The 18136-nt window shown below is 45.6% G+C and overlaps 1 protein-coding gene across 1 annotated transcript; it reads left to right on the top strand.

The window, feature by feature from the left end:
* The first annotated feature begins 3279 nt into the window (after positions 1–3279).
* On the top strand, positions 3280–12664 carry mat2aa (methionine adenosyltransferase 2Aa). The gene is made up of 9 exons (XM_084442269.1): positions 3280–3414; positions 6313–6390; positions 7825–7947; positions 9361–9473; positions 9640–9783; positions 9895–10113; positions 10940–11122; positions 11470–11603; positions 11763–12664. Exons 1-9 carry the CDS (start codon positions 3324–3326, stop codon positions 11863–11865), a joined length of 1188 nt encoding a protein of 395 aa, XP_084298395.1. The 5' UTR covers positions 3280–3323; the 3' UTR covers positions 11866–12664.
* The last annotated feature ends 5472 nt before the right edge of the window (positions 12665–18136 follow it).

Here is an 18136-nt window from a genome sequence, read left to right as displayed (position 1 = left end):
TACACACATCTCAATCAGCAACACAACACGCCTCACAGAAAAAGGAGTAAAACACACACATTATATATATATATATATATATATATAAAACAGTTTCCCCATTTGAGCCTTAAAAGGGCTACACATTTGCATTGCAGTGACCTAAAATGAATTTTAATTTTTGGTTGTAGACTTTTGGTAGTCTTTGGCAAGAGCAGCTGCTGTGTTTCTATACCCTGAAACACATCCACAGTTTATAGTGCCCCTTTGCACCTTGTAATCAGAATAGTCACTCTGAGAATTACGGAGAGGATATGAAACCAAACCCATAAGTCAGGCAAAGCAAAACAAGGCATCAACACAGGGTGATGCAGAGATAGGGAACAATGCATATTTGGTGATTTACAGTGTGGTGCCTGGGTTTTGGCATTCTCAACTTAGGCTACCTGTGTGTGTGTGTGTGTGTGTGTGTGTGTGTGTGTGTGTGTGTGCGCGTGTGTCTCCAGGTTGTTAACCCAGTATGTCAATCCCTGCCCTACTCGCTCTAACGCTTGGCTTGTTCTGGTTCCTTGTACTAGAACAGAGCTTGGCAAAACTGCCTTTTCATTTGCTGCTCCGCATGCCTGGAGCCTACTACAGAACACTTTTAAGTTAGACTCTCTCCCATCCTATCAACTTTTTAAGTACATGGCTGAGGACCATTTTGTTTCTTTGTGTAATTGTTTTACTTGATGTTATGTAATGTGTATATTGTCTTATCCTATTTATTTATCTGTATATTGAACTGTATATGTTTATTCTTATGAACTTGGCTCTACCGAAAATGAGGGTCTCCCTCAGTGGATCCCCGAGGTGAAATAAAGGCTTGGAATGAAATGAAAAAGTGTGTGTGCGCCTGTTAAAGGATCCAAATATGTCATATGTACAAGATACAGGTAGGCTACCATGTCCATTTAAATGGCTGCCTTTGTTTGCTATCTGAAATCCCTATGCCATAGCAATCATCTAAGTGCTCCTTGGTGGACTTATCAGTGGAATTAATTAAAAGTCATCTTCCATGTCCAACCACTCCACAGATATATTGGCTGGCACTTCAAAAACAATGTGCTTGTAGCTGAAGGTAGCCTAGAGCAAGATTAGAGATTTGTCATTGGCAAGCTGACCTTACTAGGTCTACTTAGGTCTACTTATTTGAAGTAAGAATTACATTACTCAAGTTGCTTTTTTTAAGGATCTGCACTCAAGTATCTCTATTTTCAGCAACTTTTACTTTTTACCCCTCTATACTTTCAGCAAAAAATGTCAGCTTTTTACTCCACTGCATTTCCTAAAAGCTTCTGGTTACACATTAAAACTCAATGAATCTATAAGATAATAAAATATATAGGCCTATACACTGGAAAAGGTAGCCGCCAACAGAAATCTAATTTAGATGTAAGGACAACCCGAGGGGTTTGGGGGTAAAAAAAAGAAAAACAGAAAAAGCTACTAATAATCATGTCTATTTCCTGATATAACTGTATTAAAACAATATATACATTGTTCAAAGAAGAAAAAAAAGTGGGTTGCCACAGCAAAACATTACAAATGGAATCACAGGTTATTTGCTGAGAGGCAGACCCCAGGTGGTGAAAACGGGCAACACATCATCCTCCCTCACCCCTTAACAAAGGAGCCCCCAGGGCTGTGTCCTGTCCCCACTGCTGTACTCCCTGTGTACACACATGACTGCATAGCCAGTAGGGATGAAACGGTTACCAGTTTCACGGTAAACCACAATGAAAATTCCCGACGATTACCGTTTTTAAATAAATTATCATTAAAACCGTGTTCGATTACCGTGCTTTGAATAACCACAGTAAATAGGTTACCATAGACATACAGTCCGACGTCATTCCCAGTTTCGACTTCAGAGGAAATGATACGCTTATGCACCCACATCCAAAAATCCCAAATACCTCAGTGCAACCCTTCCATATTTCATAGCAAAGGGCATGATGCCCTTTCAACCGTTGAGAGGCATGACTTTCCCTATGTTATTTGTGTTTAAAAAAAAAAAAAAAGTTGTTGAAATGATTCCAGACGGTCTATCAGTACTTATTGAACATTTTCACCAGTAATTTTGGTCACTATAATCGTGGTATGAAATGTTCATACCGTTACATCCCTAGTATAGCCAGCCACCTATGAGTCCAACTGCATTGTCAAGTTCGCTGATGACATAGCTGTGGTAGGCCTGATCTCCAACAGTGATGAGAGGGCCTACCTGGTGGCGGGTGGTGTCAGGACAACAACCTCCATCTGAATGTCAACAACACGAAGGAGATGTAGTGGACTATGGGAGGAAACAGAAGAACATCTACAACCCCCTAAACATCTATGGGACCCCTGTGGAGAGAGTGGACAACTTCAAGTACCTTGGACCAATCACCAAGGACCTGACATGGACAAAAAACACAGACACTGGGGTGAAGAAGACACGGCAGAGGTTGTTCCACCTCAGACGTCTGAGGAAATTTTGAGTCTCCCCAGATATTCAGGAGTTTCTACACAGATGTCTCCTATCTAACCCAACGCACAACCTGGCCTACATATGTATAATATTCTGTATCTTGTATCTAGATACATAACACATTGCTTCAATTTATACTCTCTTTTTACTTCTCTATATTGCTTAATGTTTGCACAATCTGGGAGCTAATGGAAGAGCATCACTACTCGTTGTATGATGTAGTAGTATATCAGGCTAGGCTGGACCTAGTCTAGGTTGGAACAGCCAGCAGTGTACGTGTAATCTGTGCCTGGGTGCCTTCACTTCAACCAAGGTCCATAGCAAAGTCAGTTCAAATATTTGACCTGTATGTATTTCATTCAGAGGCCAGGGTTCCACTGAAACACCATGTGGTCTCCCTGAGGCAATTGCATTTTCAAATATTTGAATTATGTATGTATTTCACCCAGGGGTCATGGCTACACTGAAACATGCTGTGGTCAATTCGCTACTGGCAGAATGCTCTAACCATGGATGTATGGCTCCACCCACCCTCCCACTTCCTAACAAAAAAACTCAAATTTCCTACTTCAAGCCACGGCTATTGGCTAAACAGACAGGACACAGGGGCGTGCCTGTGTGACGCTAAACTTTATTTCATCACCAAGAAGGATAATAAACCGGTCTGGCTCGAGAACACCGGCTCAGACATTAGATAATACTTATTAACGGTGTAGCTATTCATTTGGTTGACTAGTATTAGATAGCGGTTGTCCTGTAAACCACGGTTGTCCATTTACTGCGGCTGTGCACGAGTAGTTAGATCATTTTCCGCAATAATTCGACAACTAAAATGAACGGGCAATTGAACGGATTCCATAACTCGCTCATTGACGAAGACTGCTTTCTATTCACTTCTGAGTCTGTCGGGGAAGGGCACCCAGGTGAGTGTGCAGATATTGTGTTAGTTAGGTCGCTGCCTCTGCTCTATGCATGTATAAAAGGACTCGTTTGATTGTATTTACCAATGCAAGGTCATTGCGTAGCTAGCATTAGCTAACTAGCCTATCTGCATGGCTAGCAAGCGCGTGCTGCTCACTACGCTTGCCCCGTTTTTGGTCACATTCCCCATAGCTAACTGTTGGGTTATCAAATCGAGAGCTCAATAGCCAGCTAGATAATGCTAATCCTTATCTTTTGAAGTCATTTAGTCAGCTGGTGGGTGAATATCGGTGGGAGTTGCTTTTTGGATGGATGACTGAACACGCGCCACAGTCAGGCCACGCTTTGCGCGTCACTCCGTGGGACGAAGCGGACTTATCTCGCCTAGATGCCAATAAGAAAGTAGGCCGTACCAAATAACTTATCTGATAATGTGTGTCACACTCATAAGTAGAATAAACCAGACTAATACAAATGTTCACATGCGAATTAGCCGGTGTTACGTCAAAGCCCAGTAGCCGGTGTTGCATCAGAAGACGGAGAGCTTGTGCACGTGTTCAGGAGACCATGTACGGTTTGTTGTTATGCGGTCACCGGGTTAATTCAGTCAAAAATGACTCAATCAATGGCTGTATTTATAAGCACTGCATACTATTATTCTGTAGGTCATCAAATAGCTTTACTATTATTGGTTCATTCAGTGTAGTTCTTAACCTAATCTCAACCCGTTTTTTATTTCTTATTGTGCCCCATCCGATGACATGGGGGGGGGGGGGGGGGTTATTAATTTGACCCCTGTACATTAGTCCGTCCGTCACATGTACCAGAGTCGATTCCACCACTCTGAATGAGGCGCTCGACACAATTAATTTCCCTCAAATGCCAAGTATATTTTGCTTAGTTTTTGCATGAAAAACTATGCTTAGTGTCTTCAGTAGAAGTATAGTCTATTCTACTTTCGTCCAGAGCTTGAGTAGCTCTCGATGCTTGTGAGGTGGGCTGTCTGTCTGAGGCGAGTTCTGATGGATATTGAGACACGCGAAGAGACGCTCGCACTTTGGACCTAAGTCTCTGGATCGGACGCAGTCGCTCCAGCTCTGCAAGGTTCCTTGAGATTGCACTTTGATCAAGAAACTTCAAACAGAACGAACGTCACTCCGGGAGAGAGAGAAGCAGGGCGAATGTATACACTCAGCTCATGATACGATGGACTTCTCGATACAGGGTTCACGATATGATAGTCACCATACGATATCATAAATGAAATAAGATGAAAAAGTGACTATAATGCTACTTATCTCTCCATCCTCCAGTGTACAAATGATGTAACGGAGAATGAAATGCAGCTGTCATAAACAAATTATTATGATATTTATTTCAAGATAAAACATTTTAGCTCTGTGATCCGTATTGTCATGATTTTTTTATCGCAAAATTCGGTACTACGATATTTCATTCCATTCGTAAACACAATGGTCAGAACTTGCATAATCATACTACACCAAATGCTTTCATTTAACTGCAAATGGTCAGACACGTAAATAAACTTGCGATTCTACAGGAGGACATGCGTGAGGCATGGGCGAATCAAACACTGTTCATAAGTTGCGTATGTGTCATATATACTGAACCTTTCAATAAAGATGCGAGCGGTCGGACATTTCACATTTGCATGTTAACAATAACCAATAGGCATATGGAAATCTTGTATTCGCGTTTGCAACAGATCAGATGACTCTTATTTAGGTAGTTGTCAAACTCTTATTTAGGCAGTTCAATATCAAAGTGTAATCTCAAGGTAATGTTGGATAGGTCATATGTTTTTCAACCATGACACTAATTGACCCAACTGCCAATGAATGCAGATTTGTGCTCTCTTCTACGATCACTGACTATGCGCTTAGAGGCTTGCGCTTGAGGCGCAGCGAGGATCTCTGAACCAGTACGGGTGTTCTGAAGCCCAGTTCTGCGTAGCTCCTGAATGTCCTGGAGAGCCACGATCATTGGCTGAGAATTTGCTTTCACTTTTCATTCAACAACTGTACATGCTGTAACATGCTTCATGGGTGAGAGATCACAGTTTCCACTTCTAGCCTTTATTCAGCCTAATCAGACCTCAAACCATCAAGCATGCTTTCCTTTTCAGCTCGACGTCTCTACTCTTCCATTGTATCCAGGATGCCAGACAAGTTCTCCGTATTTACATTATTAACCCAGGTGGCAGGTCAAATGAAACGAGTTTGTCTCCCGTGCACACTTGCACACTTACCCTATGAGATGGGGGAGGGGAGAGGAGACGGCTCTATTGCAACTGATTATCTAGGCTTACCTCTGTCCTAAATATAGGCTTGTCAGGCATTGCTGTTCAAATGAGTAGTCGGGGGTACATGTTGCAGTCATGCCCCTTATGGCACAAGGCACACCTGTCAATTGTTCAACAGCATCTAGATAGTTTGACTTATTGCATAGCCCCTATGGAAATGCACATCAATTCAAAGTCCTCTGTGCTTAGCTCACACATCGGATTATACCTCTGCTCAAGGCTTAGCAGTAAAGACAACTTGTGTGAGAGAGAATGGCACTTTCTGAGGGATTCATTGGTTATGTAAAGATGTTAAATAAACGTTTTAAGTTTGTATGCCTCTGACTTGAATACTAATACCCCTTGTAGGGGGGTTTATCGTGTGAATGGGCCGTCAGGAATGTGTCTTGTTAAGTATATTGCAGCTGTTGCTGTTGGTATACTTGTCCTGCCCAAATGTTCTGACTTGAGTTACAAGGTAGGGCCTTAAATGGTCCTTCCTTCTGGGAAAATGGCTGCTCTGTGTGAGGTGTGAGGACAATGTTAAACAGTTTGGCAAAACACCAGTCTTGACTTTCTGTGTTTTGATTATTTTCAGATAAGATTTGTGACCAGATCAGTGATGCTGTGCTCGATGCACACCTCAAACAGGACCCAGACGCCAAGGTGGCATGTGGTAAGGATGGACCATGAAGACACTCCTCTGCTCTCGTGATCATAATGTCTTCTCAGTATGTTTATTAAGTCTCACGAGAGATAACACCCCTCTTGATGCTCTAGTATTCTCAATCATGCTCACTTTGACCCCAGGCTTGGAGCTAGGCCAGTTAGAGCCTCTGACTAGCATTACATTACATTAGTCATTTAGCAGACGCTTTTATCCAAAGCGACTAACAATAATTGCATTTAACGTAGGAAAAGCCAATGAACTACTTTCCAGAACTCACAAGTGCATCTTCTTTCTAAAACAAGTGACTAAGAGCATAATCTAGTGCTGAAGGCAAAGTGCAAGAATAGCAATCTAAAGTACAGTGCAATACAATAAAATACAATAAGTGCTTAGGAGGGAGGATTGTTGTAGTACTTCTTGAAGAGATGAGTTTTGAGCCTGCGACGAAAGATGGGCAGCGACTCTGCTGTCCTGACCTCAGTGGGCAGTTCATTCCACCACCGCGGGGCCAGGACAGAGAAGAGCCGTGACCGCGTTGGGGCCGCAGGGGCCTCGGAGTGACGGGGCAACCAGTCGCCCCGAGGTAGCAGAGCGTAGCGGTCGGGAGGGGGTGTAGGGTTTGACCTAGCAAACAAAAGGTCTGGTTCGAGACCGAGCCAGGCACACACACCAGGTCATATTGTAAGTCGTGTTGGATAAAAGCGTATGTTACACGTCAACAAATTATTTTCCTAACTGCAGCAAAATGCGATGGCAAATGTCTTTTCTAATTATTTAGCAATGGCTTAGCCTCATATTTTCTGTAATCCTTGTATTTTGTTGCTGCTTATTTGCACTTTTCAAAGAACACATTCTCTTGGTGAACTAGATTTTTTCTTTGTGACGTCAAGGTTTTGGCTAACTTTCAAACTGACTAGGAAACCAGAAAATAATAAGAGGGCATTTCAAAACACCTTAGTTCCGTTCAGTGTGTTTAAAAAGTCTTATTTGAGACCCCCACATTCAAGCATCCGACTCCCTCCAGCAAGCTACAGTAGCTTACATTCAAGAGAATAATGTTGTTGAATGCAGAGCCATGGTATAATATATGGATAGCATTCCTACACTATCGTTGTTCTTTTAATAAAAGAATGAGGCGTTTAATTAAAAGTGCCAATGTGTTCTCACAATATTCGCGCGACACAAACAGCGATTGAAGTAACGCATCCTCTCCCACCCTGCGCCATGGGGAGCCATCAGCATGTCAGTTCAGATGCATCACACACCAGGTTGTCGGTCTTTCCATTCGCTGCACCGAGAAGCACAAACGACTGTGTGAAATTGAAGTGTTCTGCTGTCTTGTGAGGTTGCGAGTGGTCGTGCAGCTGGTCCTGCCTCCAAGCGGCGGCAACTGCAAAGTTTTCGATGAGCGAGGTCTGTATGTGTCTTGTCTACCCCCAGAGACGGTGGCTAAGACTGGGATGATCCTGCTGGCTGGGGAGGTCACCTCCAGGGCCAACGTCGACTATCAGAAGGTTGTCAGGGAGACAATCAAGCACATCGGCTACGACGACTCCTCCAAAGGTGACGGCCCACGACACGTTGTTGTCACTCTGTGTAACAATTATGGTGTCAGACAACTGTTTAAATCATGACTGGAGGCTTAAATCATTACTGGAGGCTTAACTACACTCCGTACCCGCCGGCGCTGCATTTGATTTTACATTGGCAGGGCTCCCACTCGTCCTGGAAAACAGATGACCAATTTGCAGTCATGGAAAATGAGAAAAGTTAAATGTCCTGGAAAAGTTGTGTTAATTCGAACTATTTCAAAATTCTCCTATTTTGTTTTGTTGAGGAACGTTGAGAACGTTCAAATGGTAGTTTATGGACAAAGTTATTTTGAATAGGCATGCTCTCTGCTGTGGAAACTCTGAGCACCCCCCCCCCAAGTCACGTGATAGCACATGCAGTAGGCTAGCACACGCAGGTCAGACCTCGGAGCTACCAACTGCTCCACCCAAGACTGTGATTGGTTTAAAGAAATACAGCGTTTTTTCCCCTTATCCTCGGATGGTAATGAGTGCAGACAGATCTTTCTCCAGCGCTGTCACGGCATAAACAAAGTGTGGAGTGAGTAGGTCTGGTTATGCAAGACTAGGGTTAGGGTCAAGGTTAGGGCCCTGTAATCGTAAGGGGTACTTCCATTCTTACGGCCACCTTAAGAATAGACTGTGCCACCCCCTAAAAATGCATCAAGGATGTCCTGGAAAAGTCCTGGAAAATGATCTCTAGAAAAGAGTGGGAACCCTGAATGGGATATAGATGGCTTTGTATAACAACGGAGGACTAAAGCTGTTTTTATACAGAGATCCTGTCACATTCCGTATACAAGAGCCCTCAATTTTCCCTCTTTGTTTACACTGAACCAAAGAAAGCCAGCATAGCGTGTGATTTTAGACAGAATGCTGGCATCCCGGAATCTAGAGGTGTGACCGTTTTTACAAGCAACGCTCGCTAGATGTCAAATGAGACAACAAACCCAAGCCCAATGTAAACCGGAAATTGCTATAGTAAATTGTCTGTTAACCTTTGATTGACTGGTGGTGATAACATAATTGACAGGAATAATTGACATTAATAATCCGACTGCGGATTACAGACATATTTGAATGAAAGGAATCTGTTCAGAATTATGCATGGGATGTTGAATAGCGCAACACGGAAGGGCAACTGTGTAATAAACCAAGATTAGCTGGGTCCCGCAATGCCGGCTGTCCCTTTTACACAGACAGCTATTCGACAATGTTGTTGCTTCCAATGCCGGCATAAAAGGCACAACTAATCCCCCATTCCGTGTCTGTGCCTTTTACACAGAAGGGCTCAGCGTGATAAACGCACAACACTTCCACCATGAAAGGGCTGTGTAAAACGGCCTTATGTAGTGTCAATTGTCTCAGGACACACCCAACTGCATTCCCTCCCCATTTCCTGTAGGTTTTGACTACAAGACCTGCAATGTGCTGGTGGCTCTGGAGCAGCAGTCCCCCGACATCGCCCAGGGGGTTCACCTGGACCGCAGGGAGGAGGATGTGGGGGCTGGCGACCAGGTCGGAGGGTTCCTCTCTTCCACTAGGGTTGCATTAGTGTACAATGACTAGGCAACTAGAGCCTTTGATAATGTGCTAAAGCATAGCATTAGCGTTGTGTGTGTGATTTTTTTTTTTTACAATTCAATTAGAATTTATTTTATGTTTTGGTGTATGTGTGAATTAGGGTCTGATGTTTGGTTACGCCACGGACGAGACCGAGGAGTGCATGCCCCTCACCATAGTCCTTGCCCACAAGCTCAACGCCAAGATGGCCGAACTGCGCCGCAACGGGACCCTGCCCTGGCTCAGACCGGACTCCAAAACCCAGGTCAGTGACGACACGTTCACATCCGCCCACATTCAGGATTCCTCACTTGGGATATTTATGTCAATTCTGCACTTCCAAACACACCTCCCCCCTCCCCATCCCCCCCCCAAGGTGACGGTCCAGTACCGCCAGGACCGTGGCGCCATGCTCCCGGTGCGCGCTCACACCATCGTGGTGTCGGTGCAGCACGACGAGCACATCTGCCTGGACGAGATGCGCGACGCCCTGAAGGAGCAGGTGGTGAAGGCCGTGGTGCCCAGCGTGTACCTGGACGACGACACCATCTACCACCTGCAGCCCAGCGGCCGCTTCGTCATCGGAGGTCCCCAGGTGAGAGTGCAGAGCCCCGCCTCCATCCACCTTAGAGACCGCAGAGCCCTGCCCCCACCTTAGAGCTGACACGTTGCCGTTCTACCGTAATCTGACCCGCGCCAGATGGTTTGTTTCACAGAACCGTCTGGGAAAGCTTAGTTGGAGACTGTTTGGAAAAGGGCCGGCACTTTCAAAACCACTCGGCAGGTGATGAGCCATCTGTCTGTCGCTGTCTGTCACGGACGGTTAAATCAAATTCTTACCGAAGCCAGTCGGGAGAAGAGCGAGAACTTCTTTTCGACAGAGAAAACCCTACAGTGTCGTGCTTTGCTTTTCTTTCAATGAAGATACTCTGCAGTTCGGATATAACTGATGCTATAGCAGCATCTACGCTAACCTCCGCCATTGTTGTTTTAGAACAAACAGTTGCTTCTCACTGTGGTCACACCAAAACCACGCCCGGCGTAGCTGCTAGTATTTCCTCAAAGAATGCTGATTGGCTGATTCTGATCGGTCAACCATCGGATCTCCACTGATCGTTCCCAGACTGATGTGCAAAGTGAATCAATGTGAGCTCGCAAGATCAGGATGGTCTGACGAGGCTAGTGCTACCATGCCATCACTCTAAACCCGATGTCGAAAGGTTTGCCTAATGTAGCCGAAAAGGCGGTTTCACACTAATTGAGCGCAGTTATTCCGGGATTTCTTTCCCCTTTGGGAAATTGAAGAAAAAAAACAGTGATAAAATGAGTACACTGTAGACCCGAGAAGGGATACACTGCCAAGTGCTGACGAAGCACTGCTGACCAAGCACTCCTTTTCTTCTTCCCTCCGATTCGCCCAGGGTGACGCAGGGCTGACTGGCCGCAAGATCATCGTGGACACCTACGGAGGCTGGGGGGCCCATGGCGGAGGGGCCTTCTCTGGGAAGGACTACACCAAGGTGGACCGCTCTGCTGCCTACGCCGCCCGCTGGGTGGCCAAGTCCCTGGTGAAGGCGGAGCTGTGCAAGCGCGTCCTGGTCCAGGTGGGGAGCGACAGTCGGGCGGAGAAAGAGACCGACCGCAGACTATTTTGGCTCCAGAACCCGTGTCCCTGTTTTGAATTCTGCTTAAACAAGCACAAATTCGCAGAGTAGGCTACAAGCGTTTTCAATCTGGATAATCAGTGAATCGGTAACAACTGTGGTGCCACTGTTTGGCACACCCATACACAGTCTAGCGGACCACAGCAGCATTGCACTTTAACATGCACCTATCCCTTTCGTGTTCGATTACTTCAAGGAGGAGAGAAAAGAAAGTGTTTTAGCGAAGTCAAACAGAGTCGATGACCGATCTAATTGGCCTGTTCATGAACGGTTGATTGTGCCCTCAGGTGTCCTATGCCATCGGAGTGGCCCACCCTCTCTCCATCTCCATCTTCCACTATGGCACCTCCCAGAAGAGCGAGAGGGAGCTGCTGGACATCGTGAAGAAGAACTTTGACCTTCGTCCCGGGGTCATTGTCAGGTACTGTGTGGTGTGGGACCGTGGCTCTGGTAACCCAAGTTTTAACATGGTCTGTGACATTGCAACTAGTTGGCATTCGGGTAAGCTGTACGTTTGGGCATGTTGATGGATACACATTTCAAGCTCTTTGTGCATCTGATGATAGTATTTTGTTTTTAGGGAGCTTGATCTGAAGAAGCCCATCTACCAGCGGACCGCAGCATACGGCCACTTTGGCCGGGAGGCCTTCCCCTGGGAGGTCCCCAAGAAGCTCAAATACTGATCCTCTCACTCCCACCTCTCCGGAGGGTGTAGGTGTATTACAGAAAAGCCTACAAGCCCTAGGAGGGTATAGTGACCCCTCCCCCACCCCCACACCTCCAGTCACTCCCAAATGGATAGTTTGTGTCCCCTTCTTCCTCCCCAGTGATCGCTTGCACCCTCCCTGAAGTCTTTGCTCCTGTTCTTCCTCCCTAAACGCTTCCTGTCTTTGTTCTTCTGTTACTGTCCCCCTTCCCCTTCTCCACCCTGGTGTTTGGAGAAAGTGATGGCACAATTAGGGTTTAAGATTGCTTTAAGTTATCACATGTAACAGGATGTATTCCTGGCCCCACTAACATTTGTGGGGATCTAAGTCCATGTATAGTAAAGTTTGCCAACTGTCAGGAAAAGAGAAAAGTGGATAGGTTAAATGGTTTACTGACGATGGTTCAACACAGAGGTGCTATCCCTTCAGGCCAGGTCTTCTGACGTGATACAGAGAAGTCAGAAGCTGCTAATGACCTGGAGCTTCTGCTGGGAGCTGGACTGCTCCTTCCTCTTATCGTCTGGGCTGCTCCTTCCTCTTCATCACACCGCCTGCGAACATGACGCTTCCACGTGGCAATGTTCCAAACGTGGCTCAGCTCTGCATAGACCAAGGGGAAGACACAGCACTCCTCCTCAGCCAGTGACCCCGGGTGTAGCTACAGAGAAACCTGGACTCAGTCGCTCCTGAGCAGAGGCGGTCTTTACCCATTGAAAACTCCCATACTTGAAAACGAACTGAACCATTTCATTTTGGCTGGCTAGGGACCGTTGCAGGTGGGTGAAGGAGGAGAAGGACAGCCAAAATAAAAAATGAATGAACTGGTTGTTGTTTTTTTACGTTTTTTTTTATTGGAAACTATTGTCCTTGTTCCCTCTGGCATCACCTTGTGGCTCTTGCGAGTGTTGTACAGAAAAACTCCTGCCACAGGGTGGCGCTGTGATCATTTCACAGCGATATTTATATTTGAGCGACGACAAGAATTGTTGATGACTTGAACTCTACATACGTTTTTTTTTTAAGGAAGGTATTTTAATCATCCCACAAACCCACAGGGATGGAAGCAAAAGTCTGGCTGGTGTTGTACAGAGAAACCAGCTTGTTTACATGCTCTCTCCCATGGCTCTGTGGTGATGGCTTCATGTAAAATTCTCTCTGCAGTACTTTAGTGTTTTTTTTAATCAGAAGTGGGTCAGTCTGTCAGTCTGGTTGCTCAGAATAGTGTTCTGCGGCAGATGGCTCAGCACACTACGCTCTGCTGGACCATCTGCTGACAAATAGGCTTTTGGTTGGTACAAATGGAAATGGAGAGAAGCCAACACCCAGCTGTTGGCTTAGTTCTGTTGTACTATATCGTCAGCATACTAGAGACCAGCTTATGTTTTCTTCGTTGTTCGGTTCCCACGCAGACTCATGATTTGTCGGTAGAGTTGTCTGCCTTCAGAGATCCTTAACCGGAAGATTTTTTAAAATTCCTCCCCCAAAATCTCTATTGCTTCCAAACCCTACGGCGTAGCTGGCAGAGGGTCTGGTTTGAGTACTCAAAGAGTAAAAGTGCCTTTTCTATTGTTATGCCCCTCCCCTTCCACCTGCCTCCACCCCTCCCCCTTCCCACCCCTCTACTCTCAGTATGCAGCCCTCTTGAGCCCCAAACCCCTCTCTCTCTTCCAAATTCTGCCTCTGAAGGAACTGAACCCCTGTCTCCACCAGTAAAGTGTTTGAATAAAAACTCTACCTTAAAGATGTGTTATTGTGAAACTATTTTTAGTGCTTTCATTTATTTGAAATGGTTCATAGTGGTGCAAAATATGCGCGTGTGAGAGAGAGAGTTGTCAGTAAGGGAACATGTCTCTTGGTAACTAGGTGAAAATGTGTCGGCAGTGTCATCCATAAGTTGCGGAGGTTGTAGAAAATATCCCAGGGACACAAAATAAATATTTCTAGGGACAGAAGGTTTATTAGGTTTGAGAAAATTGATTGATACATAAGTGTGATAATTAGGTCATCCATGTCAGTGACGAAATGTGTTATGAAAAATAATTAGATAATCTAAACTAAAACACACTTGGGTCGGTGTACTACGGTTTGTTCAGAAAATTATCTCTTACTAGAAATCCACTAGAATGCACCTACTAGATTTAAAGACTTCTCACCTGTACTGTAAAATGGACTCAAATGAAGGCACAACGGTACAACATTATTAAAGACAACAATCAACACAAGCAACAGTGGCTTGAGTAATAATATTTTCCATAATGTTTGTAATAGGATGTCAGATTTGCAGAGGGTTAGCCATGGTATCAAATTCCTCAGGCTCTCAATGGCTCAGACTCTGAAAACAGAAAATGGGTATTAGGATTATTTGGCCTCCATTTGTCATAAACTACTTTTGTGAGCCCACTTACCTTCCGTTTGAGACAGGGCTGCTAAGCAAAGCTTTTACTTCCATGCGTATTTCTGACAGAATGACACCGTCTGGGGAAAAAAAAACAGATTCAAGATTTCTTTTATTTGTCACATGTAATGTACAGTGGGTGTACAGTCATTGAAATATTGCTGCCGGCTCCAAGATCATGCTCAATACAGAAATACCAATACTCAATTTCCAAATTACAAACGTACAAATGTACAAATTGCACAATAAGTACAATCTCTATACAGTATAATATTGAGCTAGGATGGGATAGATCAAGGTCTGGATGGACTGCACATGCTAAACTGTATATGGATATGAATAAATAAGATCACAAGTAAGCAGAGATTACTACCCCTACACACCTACTACCCCTACACACCATGTGATTGAACACGTGTGCTATACTCACCCCACATTCCACAGCAGTCTTCAGGTCCCTGCAGCTGTAGCTACTGCCCAGAGAACAGGCCTCTCCTCCCTGCTCTCTCACACCTCCACACAGGCCCACTCTCTGGGAATACCAGGAACACCAGGTTACTCACCCACCAAACCAGGCTCTAGGTGCTTTACACAGCCCACTCTGAGCGGTGTCAGAGATGCAGAAAATGTGAGACATGATGCAATATCCACTACACACAATTAATCTTATGGGAGATTAGGGTATATGACTATACATTTGACACGACAGCTTATTTACCCCGTACATAACGAGCAGAGGGGGAAGCGTGTTGGGAGGGCAGGGGCGATTAAAACATGACTTACGCCACACATGTCCAGGGCGGCCTCCTGTTTACCCAGAACCCCCTTCAGCTGGTGCCCATGGCGCCGGGTGAAGGTGTCACACTGAAAACAGACACCGGCTGCATTTGAAGATGCGTTTGCTTTCACGAATCCAGTAATGTTAGATCAGCGATGGCCTCACGGGAGGGTGGAAGAAAGGGCGCATCCTAAGAGTTTAAAGAGTGCAGTCCAACATAGGAGCTCAGCCCATACGACCCTGGGAGGGAGGGGGGGAGGTTCTGAGAGGTGAGTCTGACCTTGGGGAGGGCGTGGGGGTGCAGCTGGCAGACGGATCCCAGGTAGGAGGCGGTCTGGAGCTCTGTGGCGTTGGAGCCCAGGTGGAGACGAGTCAGAACGGCCAGCGTCAGGCAGGAGTCGCAGTCGGAGTCGGGGCAGCTCTCTGTCAGCGGCGAGAGAGAGAGAACGGGAGCGATGAAGGGGCATCACTGGAACGGCGTGAGCTGGTCACGGCTAATTAGGAGTTTAACTCTGGAACGACATCATGCATGTCCAACACAAACCCCCAACTGAAGACGTGAACTTTTTTTTTGGAGGGGGGTCACTCAGGTAGGAGAAGAGGAGTCTCCTTACCCTGGCAGATGTGGAGGAGACAGCAGATGCCCTCGGGGGTGGCGTGGCTCAGGAGCAGGTCCAGCAGTAGCTTAATGTGCTTCTCAAGGAAACTCTCACACGTGCCCCTGACAGAGGCGGGCAGAATGCCACAAACCCCCTTGAGCAGATAAATCACAACAGTCTCCTGGCAGTGGAGACAGAGATGCAGGGAACAGGATAAAGGCTGGAATGTACATGTCCCAGATAGCAAGCAGATGTGTAATGTGTTGGATGTGTTGTTTTAGAAAGAAGATGCACTTGTGAGTTCTGGCATGTTGTAGTACATTGGCTCTTCCTACGTTAAATGCAATTATTGTTAGTCGCTTTTGATAAAAGCGTCTGCTAAATGACTGTAATGTAATGTAAATGTAATGTAATGTAATGATTCTGGGCCATAAATGGGCCGGAACTAAGCCACAAGGGCCAGATCTGACCTGTATATGGCCCAAATCCGCTTGCTATCTGGGGTACGGTATCTGTTTGTGTGTGTGTGTGTGTGTGTGTGTGTGTGTGTGTCTAGAGTGTGTACGGGCCTCTGTGTGCGTACTCTTTGTGTGTGTAGCTCTTACCTGCGTGGGCAGCAGGGCCTCCAGAGTCTTGATAAGGTCTATGCAGAGGGTGCATTTTAGTGTCGACTGCACCTGGCAGGCGGACAAAAACAATAAAGGATTGGGGGCGAGCCGAGATGGACAAACGTGGTCGGTGTGAAACAGAGTGCAGGTCACATTTATTGACAGAATTGTGTGCCTCACTTCTGGAACTGTCATGGCTGCCCTCAGACCCTCTCGGACGTGACTTATCAGCACTTCCTGCCACTTTCCATCTGGCAGGGAGCCACACAGTCCCAACGTACCGCAGACCTGATCTGGCTTCTGCAGAGTGTGAGAGAGACTCGAGGCAGTTCACAGTCATTCACATGGTTTCTCGGTGGTTCACATTGTTCACCAGCGCAGATTCATCCCAGCCTCCAACTTCCAATTCACTGACGATAACAATCACCGCATGTCTTTGCTCAATTGCGATAATGACATATAATCTACAGTCAACCATGCAGTGAGCGAAGACTGAACACTTACAACAACGGTGGTCAGGAAGGTGATGACCAAGGGAAAGTTCTCCTCTATCTGATCTTTGCAGAGCTTGACGACACGTGCATCTGACAGGCGTTCACACCTTTCCTCCAGATCTCCTTTGATCTCGTTCTGGATGTGGAAGAGTGGGTGGATGGGTGGTGGGCATAAGTGGAGATCATTGAGTGGATTAATGTCAACATTGTGCATCGAGTTGTGAAATAGTCATAATATCAGTGTCATATCAATGTATATGTAAAATATATTATCAGCTGCAATCATAGAATAGAACAGAACAGAATGGCCAGGATTCCAATCCAGCATTAGGGAACTGAGAGTGGATTGATCTTAAATATGTCTCAATCAGGGATGATGGAGAGTGCACCTGAAGCACATGTCTAGGTTTAGAGGAAATGAGAACTGGCTTGTTGCTGTATCTGATTTTATCCTGTACACAAGATAGAAAAAAAGAAGTGTCTCAAGAACAGCCATTTACATTAGAATTGTAACTTACAGAGATCTTTTGAGTGTGAGGTGAAGTATGAGTGTTCGAAAGAATTAAAATCAGGTGAACCATTTCAGGAACTGAAAGTGTGATAGTTGTTTCCTTGGAAACAGAGCTTACATTTTACACACAAACGTGATAAGTCAGGTATTTTGACACGGTTATTGGTGTACGTTTATAATAGAATCATGACTATGGTCACGTATCAGGCGTGGACCTTAGGAATGTGTGGTTGTTTGATTATGGTGTTTGTGTTCTCACCTGAAGGTCTGTGTTGGAGAGCATGTCCAGGAGGAGATGAACTATTTGGATACAGTCCTTGCAGTTATCACCTGTCTAAATAGAGGGTGAGATTTGAGGATGAGGCCAGGAAACAACTTCAATTATATAGAGCCACATAACATGTTTATTCTAATAACATGGGTACTTTGAATTTTCTTTAAAAAAAATAATAAAACAATCAGATTTTATTGTCCATTTGTCCCGTCGCTGCTGTGGAGGGTCCGTCGCACAGCCCTGCAGTCAACGATCCAGAAGAGAGAGTCATCTGCCTGACCACCAGCTACCTGGCCACCAGCTACCTGAATATCAACTGCCTGAATACCAGCTGCCTGATTACCAGCTACCTGACTACCAGCTACCTGACTACCAGCTACCTGACCACCAGCTACCTGACCACCAGCTACCTGACTACCAGCTACCTGACTACCAGCTACCTGACCACCAGCTACCTGACTACCAGCTACCTGACCACCAGCTACCTGACCACCAGCTACCTGACTACCAGCTACCTGACCACCAGCTACCTGACTACCAGCTACCTGACCACCAGCTACCTGACTACCAGCTAACTGACTACCAGCT

The sequence above is a fragment of the Borostomias antarcticus genome (genome assembly GCF_949987555.1).
Source record: "Borostomias antarcticus genome assembly, chromosome: 8".
Classification (NCBI taxonomy): domain Eukaryota; kingdom Metazoa; phylum Chordata; class Actinopteri; order Stomiiformes; family Stomiidae; genus Borostomias; species Borostomias antarcticus.
The sequence above is the reverse complement of the archived record's forward strand: the minus strand, read 5'-3'. Positions and strand labels throughout refer to the sequence as shown.